General features: G+C 41.6%; 1 protein-coding gene across 1 annotated transcript in view; it reads left to right on the plus strand.

The window, feature by feature from the left end:
• Positions 1 to 18950, plus strand: part of gpc1b (glypican 1b) — a 90618-nt gene that overhangs the window by 58684 nt on the left and 12984 nt on the right. Inside the window, exons 3-6 of the mRNA XM_061838930.1 lie at positions 8544 to 8771; positions 8866 to 9029; positions 18463 to 18628; positions 18708 to 18838. Of these exons, the coding sequence (XP_061694914.1) occupies positions 8544 to 8771; positions 8866 to 9029; positions 18463 to 18628; positions 18708 to 18838 (689 nt within the window). The remainder of the gene's footprint in view (positions 1 to 8543; positions 8772 to 8865; positions 9030 to 18462; positions 18629 to 18707; positions 18839 to 18950) is intronic.

Here is an 18950-nt window from a genome sequence, read left to right on the forward strand (position 1 = left end):
TTTTCTGAAGCTTTGACTCACTTCCTGCGCATGCAGAGATGATATTAACAATGGGGAACAAACTTTAACAGGGTTTTTTTTGTGTGGGTAGGCGTTGGGGGAGGTGCTTTAAAATACTGTTCAAAAGTCCTTTTGATGATGCAAAGATGAGAACAGAACACCTACACAGTCTACTGAGATCTATTACAAGCCCTCTTTTTATTAATGTAGTCATATTGAAGTTTGATAGAAATGTTAAAGTCCAAGTGACATCCCTATATACATTGTGAAATAGATATTGTTATGAAAATAACATATAATATTATTCAATTCGATGTTTATACGAAAAAAATAAATATGAGTGGAGAGCGTGTCATCCATGCGCAAAGTTGCAGAAGTTTCACTCGACATTGAAGTGGTAGCCATTGAAAACGTAGTGGAACCTCCTATGGGAGAGGAATAACAGAGATTTTCAGATTTTTCCCACGGACCTTCTGACACAGAAGCTCTTTTCGAAGAAAAGAACATCTCGCAATTGGGTGAAGTGACTGGGGTAATATTACCCTTTCGTTTCCAGCCATATTTAGATGATATACGGATCAATTCTAACTAACAACAGAGTCCCCGACGGTATGTATGACAGTATGTAGCGCACTCAGCCGCAAGCGACGACAACACCGTAAAGCGGCTCAGCGCCACGATGAGCGATCCAGGCCGTAGACGTGACCCGCGGACGCGGCAGCGACGTGCAAATCAACACATTTAGCACCCCTGACTTACGTACGTGGATCTTTTGTTATGTTCTGAGAGGATTACGTACCCCCCAACTATTATTTTTTTACTTGCTCTATACACACCTACCTGTCATTTGGAACCCACAAAGCTTTTGTCCTTTGCACCTGTGCAATCCATTTTTCACGACAAACCAGGTCTTTTGGAAACATATGAAGAGTAAATTGATCCTCCCGAGTGTTCGGACAATATCCAGCAATACAACAAGCTGGCCTTTTGGAACAAAGAGCTACCTTCCCGCAGGTAAAACTGGTATAAACACACAAGGCCGCCTGACCGGGCTCCTGCTGATAACGTCACTTCCTGCTTCTTCTTCAAAACAAATCCCTCGAGAGGATTTTCATGGCTGGAGTTACAAAAAGCCATATACGTCAAAATCATGTCTTGTGGTGAAAAAAGGATGGTTCCATTCTGGCTGCCTTTTTTTTTTTTCATTAAAAGCTTACTAAAAATCATGCTTTTCAGGTCAGTGGATCTTTAAGGTCCTACCTTTGTAAATAGTGTAAATCCAGCATGACAAGCGGCACAACTGAGTGTCACGAGGGCGTTAAACCAGTGCTGGTCATTCCGTGGCAGGCAATTGTGATTGCGCCGGCGCCAGTCATACGGGTCCTCTCATTCACTTTAAATGTGGCGCAATGACATCTCATTGGCAATGACGACGATTCATAATCTCATGGATATGTGTTTGAGTGGCGCATCAAAACCGCTCTTGGCTGGTGTGGCAGGTGAAAATATTATCAGTTATCCTGATTGAATATGGAATGAGCTGGTGATAACCGCTGATGAACTAAATACTGGATCTGCTGGGACCTTAGCGTCCCCTGGATCAAATTTACAGAAATCGCCTTGCATCACTACTTAGACGTCGTCTAAGCAAGTAGGTGTAAGTCACTCGGCTGGCCATATCACCAAGGACACACCCCTCGGTGTACCGGAATGGCACAGACCGTTCTGCCAATTTGGTGGGGAAATGTGCTAAGAAAATAGAGCCCTCGGTCTTCGCTGGTGTGTTTAGCCTTTTGATTTCAAACTATTAACCAGCACAGGAAAGTCACGTCGAGAAAAGCAATTCTGGATCAAGATGCAATGAGCTCGTTCCATTGCTGAATCCTTCTGTGGGATAAACCCAGGCTCAGCTCAAGCCTCGATTGACTGACAGTTGAAGGAATGTCGATGCGACCGCTTTATTACAGCGGATCTCATGTCAATAACGTGACACAAGATCAGGTTGGCGATTGTGGAAGGGCGAGGAGGGGTGAGGTGGGGGGGGTTGTGTAAGAGGATGTCTATTGCAAACCTGCCTGACTGTGTCTCCTGACTCCTAATGTGCTTGATGCTCTCTCTGCTCCAGGAGAAGTGTAGTCTTTCAGTGTTGTGAAAAATTATACTTGAACTGCTAAATTGGACCGTTAGAAGTAAAAAGTTCCCAATTATAGTTTGCCCTGTATGTGTCCTCTGCACACCCGAGGAGCTCGGAAACACAAATTTAGATGGGCGCTCCTATTGCTCCCTCCCTGCAGCGCAGATGCTTATGCTTACGTGATGAAAGTGGATTGTGGTAGCCAGCAGAAAAGGTGTTGCTACCTGTATCGTCCCGGGCACGAACTGAAGGCTGGGGAAGGTCATCCGTTTCCCTCAAAAAAAAAAAAAAAAAAAAACACACATACAGCCACACATTTCACAGGCACTTTGTCATTCTAATGGCAATCATTATTCACTCGTTCTCAAGGGCGATGAAAAAGTGAAGTGTGGTATCATTTCCTTAGACCTGCCCTCCGATTGATGATGAAGCAAGAATATTTAACATAAAGCTCTTAGCTCATCACATTCAATCTCTTAAGGGGCATTTGCGTTTTTTAACTAAACTCTGCAGTTCCCTATTCTGGGCTACTTGGCTTAGGCGAGTATGATACAGTCATACAGATGTACAGTACATGGAGATAGAAACTTAGTCGGTCTTCACGGAGCACAAATAGTACACAGTGAAGAAAACAAGTATTTGAATACCCTGCTATATTGCAAGTTCTCCTACTTAGAAATCATGGACGAGTCTGGTGCATGTCCACTGTGAAAGAGGTAATCTAAAAATAAAAATCCAGAAATAACAATGTATGATTTTTTCGTGATACAGCTGCAAATAAGTATTTGAACACCTGAGAAAACAAATGTTAATATTTGGTACAATAGCTCTTTTCAGGTCATTGACCAAGTCCCGTCGTGTAGTCCTGAGCTGATTCCTCACCTTTCTAAGGATCATTGAGACCCCACGAGGTGATATGTTGCATGGGGCTCCACTCCGATTGAGAATCGTTAAAAAATCTTACATTGGGATTTCTGGATTTTTCTTTTTAGATTATCTCTCTTACAGTGGACATGCCCTTATGATGAAAATTTCAGACCCCTCCATGATTTCTAAGTGGGAAAACTTGCAATATAGCAGGGTGTTCAAATACTTACTTTCTTCACCGTATGACTGTCAGTGTTATGTTATCACTCTATATGTGAAGCGACACCCAGTGATCTCGCTTCATGTATGTCCCGTGTCTCTGATGCACGAAGATTAACATATTCATTTTGCATCCGTAGACACGTAGTTAAAGACTTGTGTGTGTGAGTGTGTTAATGAAGCGCTTCCACACACAGCCAACCAAAATTATGAATCCTCGGTGCTCCCCAATCGGAGGCAGACTGGGACGAGTTATCGTCCCATGCGATAGAGACAGGGAAATGTTTCTGGGCTCAATAAATTTTGATTGTTGTCGCTGGCAGAACAGCAGTTGCAAAACAACCAGAACTGGGACTCTTAAGGGAAAGGTAACTGTTTATCACATCCGCTAGCTTGCAAACTCACGAGCTAGCAAACTAAGGGGTGGAGCTAAAAACCTCACTTGACTAAACTTTAGCGCTTGAAGTTGTGTCTGTGTATGTTCTTCCCCACGTAGCACACACAGACACACACCTATACTACACACACATGCACACACGGGAAACTTAAGTGTTTATAAACCCCAGTGCCATACATCACTATTCAGGTAGTAGTTGATGCTCGTCGCCGCTATCGATCAATGCAAATTAAAACCAGGAGAGATTTCAACAGCTTCTTCCATTTTGCCATTAAATTGCTCAAGGCTAAATGACTCTCTATAGTGTGTTTTTATGTCTCAAATTATTTATTGACAAAATGGCTATTGACATATTAGAGCAGCTCCAACTACCCGAGACAAATTCCTCATTGGTTTTTGACATACTTGGTAATAAAGAGGGTTCTGATTTAATTGAGCGGTGAAGGTCTCTCATCACATTCCAGGAGCTTGAGGGCAGGCCTTATTTTATATTTCATAAAATGTATCAAAATATAGGATAAAAAAAAGTCTCTCAAAATCCAAGAGGGAGCAAAAAGCATTACATAACAACTGTCATGAGTTTTCATTCAACTCTAACTTACACACTTTGTATTTGTCAGCCAGAGATCATCTTATTTCTAGGGTCCCCCCCAATCCCCAATCCCTAATTATTTTTCACTGTCACTGTAATCATGTTTTTCATCTTTTGCTCTGGAATATTCTGTGCCTCCATTGCATAGAGCTGGACTTTCTCTTTAAAGGTCAAGTGTCATGAAATGGATCATTTTTAGTATGTTATTAATGAAAAAAACGGCAGCCGGTATGGACCCACCCGTTTTTTCACCACAAAACGTGATTTTGAAGTATATGGCGTTTTGTAACTCCTGCCATAAAAATCCTCTTGAGGGATTTGCTTTCGAGAAGAAGCAGGAAGTGACGTACAGGGCAGTAGCGCACTCAAGCAGTCCCGTCTGGTTGCATTAGTTTTACATGCTGAAAGGTAGCTCGTTGTTCCTTCGTGTTAGCCAAAATGCCGACTCATTGCACTGCTGGATATTGCTCGAACACTCGGGAGGATGGATTCGTTCTTCATACTTTTCCAAAAGATCCATTTCGTCGTGAAAAATGGATTACACAAGTGCAAAGGGCGAGAGCTTCGTGGGTCCCAAATGACAGGTAGGTGTGTATACAGCTACTAAAAAAAACAATAGTTGTGGTGGTGGTGGTGGGGGTAATCTGTAAGTCAGTCGATGTGCGCATCGGCAGGCTTCCATGCAGCAGCCGCTGAAGGACGGCCTCTGCAGGCTTTGTGGATCGCTACCGGCCTTGTCGACAAGGCTGAGCCAGCCTTGTGAATTCCCACTGGCCTTGTAGACAAGGCTGAGCTGGCTGCCGGCCTTGTCGGCCTGGGTGTCTCGTCGCAGCTAGGCCGCGGTGGCTCATCTCGGCCGTGGAAGTGGATCGGACGGGAGGCAGTTTGGCCATGATCCGCATCTAAATATGGCTCGAAACAATAGGGTAATATTGCCCCGGTAACTTCACTCAGTTGTGAGATGTTCTCTTCTTTGAAAAGACCTTCCGTATCAGAAGGGGCGTGTTCGTCACCCACAGTAAGGGCAACAGCGTGTTTTCAATGGCGAATGTCCAGGATGACGTCACGGACAGGAGATGCAGCCAATATGGCGACCACTTGGATGTCGAATGACACTTCCTCAACTTTGCGCATGGATGACGCGCTCTCCACTCATTTTTTCATATTTTTTCGTATAGACATTGAAGTGAATAATGTTATATGTATTTTTCATTACAATATCTATTTTAGAATGTTTATCGGGATGACACTTGGCCTTTAAAGTGTTTGTCACCTGTACAAATACAGTAACTTAAGGTAATTACTGCTACCTGTAGGGGCATCGAGGTTGAAGTGAGGTTTTAGTACATTTATTGAAGAATAAACACCCACAAATTCTGAATATTTGAGGACTTGTGAAAGTGTGGCATATTTCAAATCTTTAAACATGACTGTAGCCGTGGTGGCTGACAGTACACAGCAGGAATCATTTTCACTGGGGATTAAAAGCCAAGCTGTCACTTTTGAAGTCGCTCCCCCATTTATGAGCAAACACGTGCTTCTCTGCTGTCGCCTGCAAGAATGTTAGCGTGCTCATATGGTGGCTTACACGCATCCATGTGAGTGACAGACGCGGCTTGCCGGTTTCCTGAGGCTGACAGAGGGACAAGCAAGATCAAAGGGCAATTAAAGATTATTTGGCCAAGTGTTTCCCAACTTTTATCGAGCCGAGTAACATATTGTACACAGCACACCAACTAACCAAAATTTCACAAAAGTATTAAATAATGATGGATGCACGGGTTTGTGGAAGCGCATTTCATTGTTATGCCTGTCACTATAAATCGCTGGCATCAATAAATGAACTAACATTTATTAGTTTTTGTCCGTAAAAACAGAAGGTGCCTCAAGGTACGAGTTTAATTTGTTCCATGCTCATAACCCTAAACACAGACGTATCCCAAATCATCTTTCCCTGATCAAATTAATGGAAATCCAATTAATCTGTTCATCCAGCTAAAAAACAACAACCTTTTTTTTAACAAGTAGAACTCTATGAAATTGTACTTCATAAAAACATATACTGATTACATAATTAGAATGTAAAACAAAGAGTTCGCACATAATGATTTATTCATAGCAGTTCTCTCTGGTGTGTATGAACACTGGAGGCAAGTATAATACAGTCATCCAGACAGAAATGAAGAAGATTTTCACAACTACTGTAAATAACTAAGTAAACTTCAGAATGTTTTTTTTCGTGTGCAGAATATAAATATTGCATACCATCCATCATGCTGTTGCAAATACTGTAAAGGTTTTTCAGAGCTCAAAACACGACAAAGAAAAAAAAATAATAATTTGTGCTCACAAACTGCATATACCTTCTAAAAGTCACTTTTTTTCTCGATAAGTATTGTAATGAAAGTAATTAATCTTGTCACACAATCAGAAAAGACACACCATTCATTATGCTGCCATTTTCTCTGTTCTCTGGGAGCTTTAATGACACCACCCCCTCCCTGCGCCCATCAATGAGCGTTTTAAGGCACAATGGCTGTGGACTCTTTTGAACTGCCATGCAGCACTCCGTTGCAAAAAAAAAAAACAACTTGAGAACTAGGCTTCACAAAACTGTCACTGTTTAGCCTTTGAAAAATCCAGCCTGTAAAGAGCCAACAAAGAACGATTTGATCTTTCACACAAGCAGCCTCATCTTTCTTGCATTGGATATTTTTAAAAATCAATAAGGTTATTTCCTTAATGTTTTTCTTGTTGATGTTGTTGTTATGAATTGACTTATCGCCTCAGCAAGTCACATGCGTGATTTATTTTGCAGTTTTCTTAAACCAAATGGGCTCCCTGAAGCAAGCCTTTCATTTTATACTCAGTGCTCATGTATAGAGGTTGAAGTTGATCCGCCCCAAAATCTATTACCTTGATACAAAACTTGAATACTGTCCTTGAAAGGATGAAGATAATCTGTTGAAATGTGGCTCATGGGGAAAATAAACCTGGACCCAGTGAATTGATAGATGACATCCATCCATCCTCTGAGCCACCTATCCTCACAAAGGTCACGGGAGTACACCGTGGACTTGTTGCCAGCCTATCGCACGGCACATAGGAACAAACAACCATTCGCACTCATATTCACACCTATTGGCAATTGAGAGTCGTCAATTCACCTATCATGAATGTTTTTTGGGATGTGAGGAAAACATGCAAACTCTGAACAGGTGGAGCCAGGATTTGAACCCCAGCCCTCAAAACTGTGAGGCAGACGTTCTAACCACTTAGTCACCATTCCGCCTGATCTATGATTAGATCATCTTCACACTAAATCCGTTCTGTGTTTGTTTTCATTCATCCATCCAACCATTTTCTTAGCCGCTTAATCTCACTAGGGTCGTGGGAGTGCTGGAGCCTATCCCAGCTGTCAACGAGCAGGTGGCGGGGTACACCCTGTACTGGTTTCCAGCCAATAACAGGGCACATCGCGACAAACATCCGCAGTCACAATCACACCTAGGGGCAATTTAGAGTGTACAATTAATGTTGCATGTTTTTGGGATGTGGGAGGAAACCGGAGTGCCTGGAGGAAACCCACGGAGGCACGGGGAGAACATGCAAACTCCACACAGGCGGGATCAAACCCGGGACCTCAGAACTGTGAGGCCAACACTTTCCAGCTGAGCCCACCGTGTTGCCCTGTTTTCATTTAGTACCCTGAAATTTTTGAAGGGATTTTTTGAAAAGTGTCAAGGGCAATACAACTAAACCTGCTGATGTGATTTTAGACCACAACTATACTCAAACGAGCCCTTTAAATGTTTTGAGCAGCAGAGAGTGGGCTGTTACCTTGACCTCAAGAAATAAATTCCAGTCATCGGAGGCTTTATGAGTATATATTTTTGCGGTGTATGTTCTCTAGAATTTACATGGAATGTAAAATGGAAAGAACACTGATGAAGAAACTTCAACGAATGCAGCGAATGTGGGACCCGAAGGCAACAACGACGCGAAACTTGCTACTTGGTTATTAAAATGCAGTCAGAAGCAAATAGCAGCAGTAGCGGTGTTTGTCAAGGAGTGGGAGTCCAGAGCAGAGACGCTGCATCAAGCGAGGCCCCTGCTTAGATAATTCCATGCAGATGGGTCAGGATGAGCTGAGCATTTCAACATGTTATGTAACTAAGTGCTGTGCATGTCCTCAGGCCCTGCACATATGGGCAAGTTTGTCCATATATGGACAACAGGCAAACTTTTTTTAAAAATGATGGCACGTGCATTTTAGAGTTTTGTCCCGTGAATACTTTTGGTTGTCACTCCGATAACTTTCTGTGTGTTTTCAGGATATTTTCTGGAGTTGCTGAACAGCTCAGCCATCACACTGCAAGAGACGTTCATGTCCACCTGGAAGTCTTTCTTCCCCCAGAATACCCGTGTGTTCACGGACCTCTACACAGATTTGAGGCACTACTACCGAGGCTCCAACGTCAACCTGGAAGAAGCTCTCAATGAATTCTGGGCAAGGCTTCTAGAGAGACTGTTCTTCCATGCAAACAAGCAATATTCCATTGGTAAACATAATGAATGGACTTGTGCAGTAACTTCACAGAAATACAAAAGCAACTATTTCATTCAACGTGATGTGAATGTTTTTGTCAACCGCAGGGGACGAGTACCTGGAATGTGTTTCCAAACAGCTGGAGACACTTCACCCCTTCGGGGAGGTGCCTCGTGACATCAAGACGAAGGTCACCCGCACGTTTGTGGCTGCTCGTTCCTTCGTTCAAGGACTGGTCGTCAGTGGGGAGGTTGTTCGAAAAGTGTCCCAGGTAATGCCTCCGTTCTTGCCCTTGTACCACTAGTTTCTCTTTCGCTTTGTCCACATTTTTCGATGCAGTACCCTTGTGCCTTAACAGTTTCCCTCTGAGGAAAAACTGTGATTATTGTTATTTCCTGAACCCGCATACCGCCTCTTTTTATTGTTGTTGGTGAAAATGATTCCAAGCCCCATAAACCTTTTACTTTCTAATCTCTACTGCAGCTAATATTGTCTGCTATTTTTGTGTTGCAGCATCTGTTTTTTTATGTCTCCATAATACAATCACTTTCGCTCCTCGTGAGAACACTGACTTTGAATTAGGCTTTCCCAACCCACAATTCATGTCCAGTACTAAGCAGGTTGCACTGCAGACAAGGACTGACAAACACTTTACAGACCGATTTGTTGCTTCATTGGGTTAGGGTTAGGTTCAAGAAAATTACTCTGTTTTACAAGATTGAAGACATTTTTGATGCACAGACAAAGTCAGTTTCTCTCAAATATTGCTCACACATTTGACAAAATCTTGAGAACGGGTCCTCAGACCTGTGAGGCCAACACTTTACCAGCTGATCCACCGTGCAGCCTAGAATCAAATCAAATTATCAAATTAAATATATTTATTTTCCACTTTTCATGTATTGGATATGCCACACAAAGTGCTTTACAGAGAAATAAACAGACAATGGAAATAGCATGTAATTGACCCCTCCCATCTCCACGTTAATGCACCCCCCACACACACATACTGACTGATAGTGTCGAGACAAAGCAAAGCACTGAGAAAAATCAATATAGTGATCAGACCGAATGATTATTTCACCAGTGTACCTTGGGCTCCCACCATAAAAAGCTATTTCAAAGAGAAATGTGCCTCTTGCATGCATTGCGTCAATAACCAACCATACACCTCACATTTTACACCTGTGGATGATTTAGAATACAGTATTCGGTTAACCGGAATGTGAGAGGGAGCCAGACTATAACGGGGAAAATCTACAAAAGAATATAAAGATAATAAAATTCCACGCAGAAAGATCAGCGAGTGAAAACCTACTGAATAGCTGATAGACATATTAAGCAGATGCGCACCTCTCTTTTTTGATAAATACCTTTTATTTGATATGTGGACCGTAATTTACAGCCTATAAGTCTGCGGTTTATGCGGTGATGTGGCTAATTTGTGCATTTTTTCTAACGGCTGCAAGAGGGCACTCGACCGGAAAAGGTAAGAGTGAGACCGGTGGAATATATGTGCCGAGGAATTGACTTTTACCAGTCCGGCCCTGTTAGCGCTGCACTAGCATGTTACTGATGTGGCTCAGATTTTTACAGGTATGCGTTTTTTTAACCAGCCCTGTTAGCGCTGTGCTAGCGTTAGCGTGGCGCTAATGCTAACATGACGCAAGCATTAGCGCGGCGATGCTAAACTCTCTGTATATTGTCTTTCTTGGTAAATATCCCGTGTTTTAGTGTGGGTTTCAATATGGCCACTTGGGGCTTTTACACAGCTGCGGCCTAGGTATGTACCAAATGGTATTTCCTTTACAAATGTACTGGGTGAGGCTTATAACCAGGTGCACTCTGTACGCCAGGAATTACGGTACATGTGAGTCGTTATTTTTATGTTACATTTTTTGTGTACAGTGATACAGGAGTATTAGATTACTCGGAGGTCTGGAGCGTTCATCTCTCTCTTACTCCCGCCGGAAAATGTCATCAAAAAGGCTGGGAATATCAGTTTTAAATAACCATCACAAATATATATCCCTCATGTATAAATAGTCGTAGTAAACTTGATATGTGAACATGCCAAAACATTCGCAGGAAACGAGGGATCGCTTATTAGAAAGAAGAATGTGCACAAGACACACGCTTGATGTGACTCTTCCAGATCAATGTTGGTGGAAACGAGCGGCTCTACAAAGTATGGCCCTTGGCTCAGGGGAGTCGTACCCTGCAACACCACTTAGTGTCAACTCCCCCGCTAAAAATGTCTCCCTGGTCCGTGGGGAAGGTTAATATCTCCCAAGAGAAATGTATAAGAAAGGAGTATGGTTAAGATCGGACCGAGAAATCATTTTGGCTCATAGAATGGGAGTGCAGTATTGATGCATAGGTGGAAAATATCGCCAGTCAGACGAGGGGGCGAGAGGGGTGTCAGGCGCGCTAACCCCAGGAGGAATATACACGTCATGTCGGGAAATAAATGCTGCAGCAGGTGAATAACACAACTCCTTAGTTGATGAAATATTACAGGCCAAGAATGAGAATACAGTTTGAGAAAAAGTAGCGCGATTGTTTGACTATTACAAAGCCACTGTAGTGGTTTATGGGCCCACTGAGGCCAGTATACGAACAGCAGAAATCATCCCATCAGCCGTCAATTAGCAAATTTACCCCCCTCCCCCCTCCTGGAACACAGAAAAAGGCAGCGAATTTGCCATAATGCCTGGATTAACTTATATATCTATATCTTACTATAATGATAATGTCAACCACAAAAAGTCTGAAGTGGTTCAACCTGTAGCGTGAACACACTGATTTATTTCATTTCTGTTTGTTGTTTTTAGTTTATTTTTTGAACTGTAATTTCCGGCCTACAGAGCACACCTGATTATAAGCCCCTTCCAGTACATTTGTAAAGGAAATACCATTTGGTACATAAATAAGCCACACATGTGTGAAAGCCGCAAGTGCCCACGTTGAAACATGAGATATTTACAAAGGAAGACTTTACACAGAAAGCGTTTTCAAAGTTTTAATATCTTAGCTTAGCTGAACATACCAACTACATGGTAGCATGAACAGGGGTGTTTCAAAAAAATAATAATAATAATAACAGCCTCGGCAGCTACACGCTAGCGTGTCGCCAACAGGGCCGGTTAAAAAAAAACATACCGGTAAAAAACACTGCGATACGGCAGTAACACAGAAGCAACACGCTGGCACAGTGAAAATGCTAATGCGGCGCTAACAGGGCCGGTTAAAAAAACATACCTGTAAAAATGACTGAGACACAGCAGTAACACAACAGCAACACGCTAGCACAGTGCTAACGCTAGCGCGCGGAAACAGGGCCGGTAAAAAAAAAAAAAAAAACATACCAGTAAAAATAACGGAGACACGGCAGTAACACAGCAGCAACGTGCTAGCACACTGCTAAGGCTAGTGCAACGCTAACAGGGGCGGTTAAAAAAATATACCGGTAAAAGTCACTTCCTCTGCACATATATTCCACTGATCTCACGTTTACCTTTTCTGCCACAGTGCCCCCTGGCGGCCGTTAGAAAAAAAATGCACAAATTAGCCCCATCACCACATAAGCCGCAGGGTAGAAAGCGTGTGAAAATAGGCCGGAAATTACGGTATATCTTAGTATAATCATAATGTCAACCACAAAAGGGTTCAAGTGGTTCAACCTGTAGCGTAAACACACTGATTTATTTCATTTCTGTTTGTTTTTTTGGTTTATTTTTTTGTAGTTTTTGTGTGGCGTGCTATCGATTACCATTTGAGACACACCAATGATCTTCTCAAATAATCCACTAAGACGGTATTAAAACTGAGCCAACATGCTGAATATTGTAAGCATTTTTAAATGTGTTATTCATTATGAACCCTGACTTTAATTCTAAAAAATGCTAAATGAGGTTCCAATGATTTTTAACAATATGTACGCAGTGTATGTCATGATCGCCAAAACAACCTTACAATACAGAAACTCAACAACAAATAATGAGATACAGTACATAAATTCATCCTCCTTTGCTTTTCATTATGAGCACACACTCCTCTATCATCTCATATCATTTCTTTTCACATATTTCTTTCATACTGGTATTTTATTGGTGCTGAGGGACACTGAGTAATGTCATCATTAAACGAGGCTCGCTGGGGGAAATTGTGTAAATAATTAGTCTGGCTTTTAGGAAATGACAAAATGTCATCTCAGCACTAATGTCGGGACATTGGAACCACCCAAAATGAGGTCACGCCACATTTTCGTTCTCAAGAGATAAAATAGCGGTAATAGCACTTAGTCAATGTCTGTTCGAGGTAATTTTACCAAAAAAATCTGTGAGACTGTAATGTGATACGCGATGTAAAATCCTGGATTGTGTGAGGACTGAATAATGCATTATACACAATCACAAGATTAATGAGGCAGTGAGAAAAGCAAGAGAAACATTCGAAAAAGCTTCACTTGTCAGTCAAGCATCCATCCTGCCAAAGTGTCTCCTTTTCAACAAATTATTTTTCCTTGCTTTCTTCTCTATCACTGTCTTAAGGAAACTGCTGCTTTATTTATAGCTTTTCTTCCTTTTTTTTCTACAATTTGAGCTGTTTAACGCGCCTTGTAAAGGAATGTTTTACAATTAGGTTAGGAAGAGAGAGCACAGAAGCTCGAGGAAAATAATGTCCAGAAAAAAAGCAGACCTTGACAGGTAGTGTAACAAAAGTAGAAGATGTTAGCCGGTAATCTCCCTGGTACATTATTAATCATACTCTTGATTGCCAAAGGTTTTATTTTCCTCTTGGATATTGGAGTCAAGGAAGTACGCCATGAGCTACATGGGTGGTGTGTATCAGCTTTTTCTATTACACAATACGGATAGACCACACTGAAATCTTGACAAATTACACTCGGGGAGAGGCAGCGAGAGTTTAGATGTTGCATTGGGACATGTTAGAGACGGCGTGTTGGTCAGGTGCAAGCTAATAACGCCAAATTGCCCCCTTGATATTTCAAATAAGCATACAGCATATAACATGTTTCGCAATTAAAGGAACAATATGTACTCATTGTAACATTAAGCATGAGGTATGAAATAACTTGGATGGTACAGTGGATTCTAGTGTGTGGAGAACAGTCTTTATCTTTGCCGTGGTAACCCAGCGTCACAATTATCCATCCATTTTCTTAGCTGCTTATCCTCCAAGGCTCACGGGGAGGGCTGCAACCGATCCTAGCTGTCAACGGGCAGGAGGCGGGGTTCACCCCGAACTGGTAGCCAGCCAATCGCAGGGCACATAGAGACAAACAGCCGCACTCACAATCACACCTATGGGCAATTTAGAGTGTTCAATTAAGGTTGCATGTTTTTGGGATGTGGGTGGAAACCAGAGTGCCCAAAGAAAACTCACACAGGCAAGGGGAAAACATGTAAACTCCACACAGGCGGGTCCGGGATTGAACCAGGGACCTCAGAACTGTGAGGACAATGCTTTCCAGCTGATCCACCATGATGTCAAAATTCCATCTTTTTTTAAATACAGGGCTGCGTTGACTATGAGTTTAATCCGTTCCGTGACCACGCTTTTCACTCACACCACTCGTATCGCGGATGTTTGACGTGTATACCCGTCAGTGGCAGTGAATGGCAGCCCCCAGAAAACGCCAAGTGTGTGGCATGTGTTTTTTCATGGGGAAAAATACCATTCCACAGTATTGTGCTTCAAAAAAGCATACAGTAATAACAAATAAATAGAAATTAAAGAATTTAACATTTTGTGCATCATGATTTCAGGCTTTATTAGAATGAGCAGCTTTCATGTACACGCCACTGTGGCCAGTATAATATGTACGTATGTTTATACTTGAAGATAAACTGCAATGATATCAATTGTTTTTCACCGAGGATAAAGATTATATGCCTGTAAATATTCTTATATTGTCTATTTACGTGTTGCTTTACGGTATGGGCTTGACTAGCCACTGCTTCAAGGATTAGAACGCTGCAACATCGATGCTCATCTTGTTAGCTTGACATTTTGCATTGTCAGCATTAAGCTTTGGAAGAAAAGCACACAAATCTTTAGTTTATGTTTGATTGATTGATCAATTTTAACTGAGCATCGCAATGCACGTCTTAAAACAAATACATGGCCTTCTTTTTGAAGAAATGTTTACTATGTAGCACATTACTTATTTATTGTGTTGTTTAGTGTTCATGACCAAAAGATGACTTTTTTTTTCTTCTTCTCCTTCTCCTTAGCAGCAACCTCTCTTTAACAGTGCTTAGTTAGAATTACGGTAAACCTCCAATTAACACAGCAAAGATTCTTTTTTTTTCATATCATTCCTGACGAAAAATTCCCATCATTAATATGTATGAGTGAGGAAACCAGATTAAGGAATGTCTCCTCTTGAAATACCATCCCACATCACCCCAAGCTTTCAAGCCTTTAACTCTGCTGCCAATTTCCCTTGCTTGAACTTTTAAAGCTGCAGCTTTTAAAACTTCTGCATCCTCCTGTTTTTTTTTCTTTCTTTCAGACATTACATCCAAACGTTCCCCTCTTTATTTCCCTTCTTTTCAATCTCTTTTTCTCAGCAAAAAAAAAAAAAAGAAATATGTCTGACTCATCCCTGGCTGATGAGTGGCAAGGCAAGGTTGGGAGGGAGGCAAGGGTTTAAGGAGTGAAGGCGGGTTTTGCAGTGAGGATGTGACTCATGTCTCATATGGCTTCAGATTAAGCATGGGAATGCGGTTATTGCAATGCTGTGTCACACATTTATCTCTGTGTTAGCCCCAAATTCACTTTGAGGCATAAAGCTTTAGTGTGTATTTATTTGTTTTAGCCTGTTTTTCAGCTCGCGAGGAGCTTACAATTGGTATTTTCAAGACCAATACCAGATCACTTCACATAAAGCAAGTCAAACTAGACTGGGACATCTTAAATCTCTGCACATTTTGTTGTTGTTTTTTTTTCAAATCGCTTATTCTGTTCATGTTCCTCAGTAGCTGAAGCCCATCTCAGCTGACTTTGGGCTCCGGATTTGTTGCCAGTTTCACCCTCACATTTACACAATCACTGACTAGAAACTGAACCCAGGCCGCAGGCGTATTAAAAGCGACGCTATCAATTCATTTGGATTCCCCCAAAGTTGTAACATTTTGGGTAAAAAAAACACCTAAAGTTGCACAAAAACTGGAATTGAGCTCACGCATTGTGTAAGTGTGCCACACAAGAGCTCAGTTAATTATGCGTTCAACATATTTCAAAAGAAGGACTAGTCTCAACAAGAAGTGTGTTGCAATGTTGTTTTGTGTTCTAAATGTAGCAAAGCAAAGCAAATTTATTTGTATAGCGCACTCCATACACGAGGTAACTCAATGTGCTTCACGTGATTAAAGGCATTTGAAAACAGAGAGATAAAACATTTAAAACGGGATAAAAATAATAAAAATGACAAAATATTTTAAAAAATGACAGTTAAAACCGCATACAGTGCAAGTAGTATGATCAAAAAGTGGATATATTCTAAAAAGCATGAGAAAAAAAAGGAAGAGTTTTCAACCTAGATTCAAAACCATTCACACTTGGTGCTGCCCTCACCTCCATTGGCAACTTACTCTATTTTTTTTGCAGCATAATAGCTAAATGCTGCTTCACCATGTCTGCTTTGGACTCTGCGCTCCCCTGTTTGACCTGAGTAAGTCGATCTCAGAGCTCTACTGGGTTTGTATTCCCTAAGCATTTCTCTCATGTATTCAGGACCTAAATCATTTAGTGATTTATAGACCAGTAGCAGAACTTGAAAATCTATTCAAAAGCTGACTGGAAGCCAGTGCAAGGACTTTAGGATTGGAGTTATACAGTATGCTCTGACCGCTTTGTTTAGGTCAGAACGGGAGCTGCAGCATTCTGAATGAACTGCACCTATTTAATACTCTTTTTTGGGGGAGTCCAGTTAGAAGACCATTATAGTAGTCAAGTCTACTTGAGATAAAAGCATTGATGAGCTTTTCCTGGTCTGCTTGACACATACAAGACTTCACTCTAGATAAGTTCTTCAGATGGTAGAAGGCAGTTTTTGTGATTGATTTGATATGATTGTTGAAAGTCAGGTTGCAATCAATCAGAACATCAAGGTTTCGGACTCGGTTTTTGTTTTTTAAAGATAGAGCGTCCAGGCGTTTAAATGTAATATAAAAAGTCAGCACACAGTTGTCTGTACATTATTGGACATAACATTTTGACAGCTGGTAATGCCAGCTTTGTTCCTTACCACCAATCCTGGGGTCCTCTTGGTATAGTGGAAAATGAAATATTATAAGCCTAGTGGCGATCAGAATGGTCAAATCTAGCGAAGAAAAGTGCAAGTCTCAACCAGGACCATTTACAAGCGTCATTGGTAAATCGGCTGATTAGAAAAGATGCAAAAAAAAAGATGATTTGTCAACTTTGAGTTTTAAATGTTGTGGAGTAGTAGTAGTAGTAGTAGTAGTCACCTAATAACCCCTAGTTTGTGGTTGTATTTTTGTTTTTTGTTTTAGTAACTATATACTGTTGCCGATTCTGTAATTTAACCATCTGAAGCACTTTGTGTGTTGTGTGTGTAACAAGTGGTATGTGAATACAATTTACTAACTTAGCGACAATGCACACACGTCATAAGAAGTGATCAGACACAAAGACCGAGACTGATGCCGAAAGCGCTTGTGTCAACAGTGTCCCACTGGAATTGATCAAAGTTAAGGTGACGGGAATTGTTTTTATGTTCTGTTAAAAAAAAAAAAAAAACAAACGGAAAGAAAATGTCAGGCGATTCTGCTTCATATTACACATTTCAGGTAGAGAAAAATAAAAGCATGACGCACTCCTTTAATGGTTGTCATTTTTAGCTCAAAGCTACCACAAATACCAAATCTAATGATGTATTCTAACAAGGGACATGATTCTGTCCATGGCTTCTACAGATGCACTTTTTGTCCCGAACATGATTTGAATCTATATTTAACGTCTCACGGGTCTGTGGTGCACGTTTGCTGTTTCAACTGCTTGGTTTCCTTCACATTCTGCATTACAGACCCACTTTCAGCATCTAGTCATATTTATCAAACACTGACTTTTTAGGTGTGACTTTCTTTTAAAAAAAAAAAAAAAAAAAGCATCAGGCTGGCCCCGATGTCAACATAAGAGCGGGGCTTTGTATTTGTAGCTTGGCTCAATACATCCCCCTTTCTCCCACTTTGTGTCCCTCACACTCACTTCCTAAGGTTTTGCATGCATAACAGTCCTCTCTTGTGAGCCGAGCTTACTGGTATTAACCCAGTTTTTACTTTTCACGCTCGAAGGCCCTTTCCTGAAGGCGTAGCCTTGTGGGATACAAGGATGGAATGAGGGCCCGAGCATACTTGTATGAATGTCAGAGCCTTTTCATCATCCGTGGAACCAATTTGGTCAGGGGGGGAAAAAAGCACTTGCAAAGTGGTTGTCATGACAACTAACATGAAATTGTGCTGGAAAGTTATGAAGGTCATGATAGGAGATAACCTTCCACCACTTCCGTGTTGTTTGGTATTGTCAGCTTCAAGTGATGATGCCTTATTGTATGACACGTCTTCAGTAATTTACAAACATCAGAATTCCTCTTACAGGGTCTCCAAGACCTTTAATACAACTGCTTCCAATGCCTCTGATGTCCTCCCCAGGTGCCATTGAGCCAGGAGTGCATGCGATCCATTATGAGGATGACCTACTGTCCCCACTGCCGAGGTATGGCCTCCGCCAGACCTTGCGTCAACTACTGCAGCAACGTCCTGAAGGGATGTCTGGCCAACCAGGCTGACCTCAACACCGAGTGGCGACACTTGGCAGGTTGGACAACAAACGCGTAATCACACAGCGCGTGGATAAAGCACGATTAGCGCTAACTTGTTAACGCCTCTCTTTGTAGAAACTATGATGCAAGTGTCTGATCGCTTCGATGGTCCATCCGGTTTGGATGTTGTGGTCCTCTCTCTTCCCTACCGCATTTCAGAAGCTATGATGACCATGGTAGAAAATATGGAGGCAACCAACAGCAAGGTTAGAATATTTTTTTTCTGTTATTAACACTTTTAAAGCTTTCCGTGATATACAGTAAATAAGCAGTCACTTGGATTTGAAAAATGTACAGGTCATGCCCGCGGATATAACG

Source organism: Syngnathoides biaculeatus, chromosome 13, assembly GCF_019802595.1.
Source record: "Syngnathoides biaculeatus isolate LvHL_M chromosome 13, ASM1980259v1, whole genome shotgun sequence".
In the NCBI taxonomy this organism is placed as follows: domain Eukaryota; kingdom Metazoa; phylum Chordata; class Actinopteri; order Syngnathiformes; family Syngnathidae; genus Syngnathoides; species Syngnathoides biaculeatus.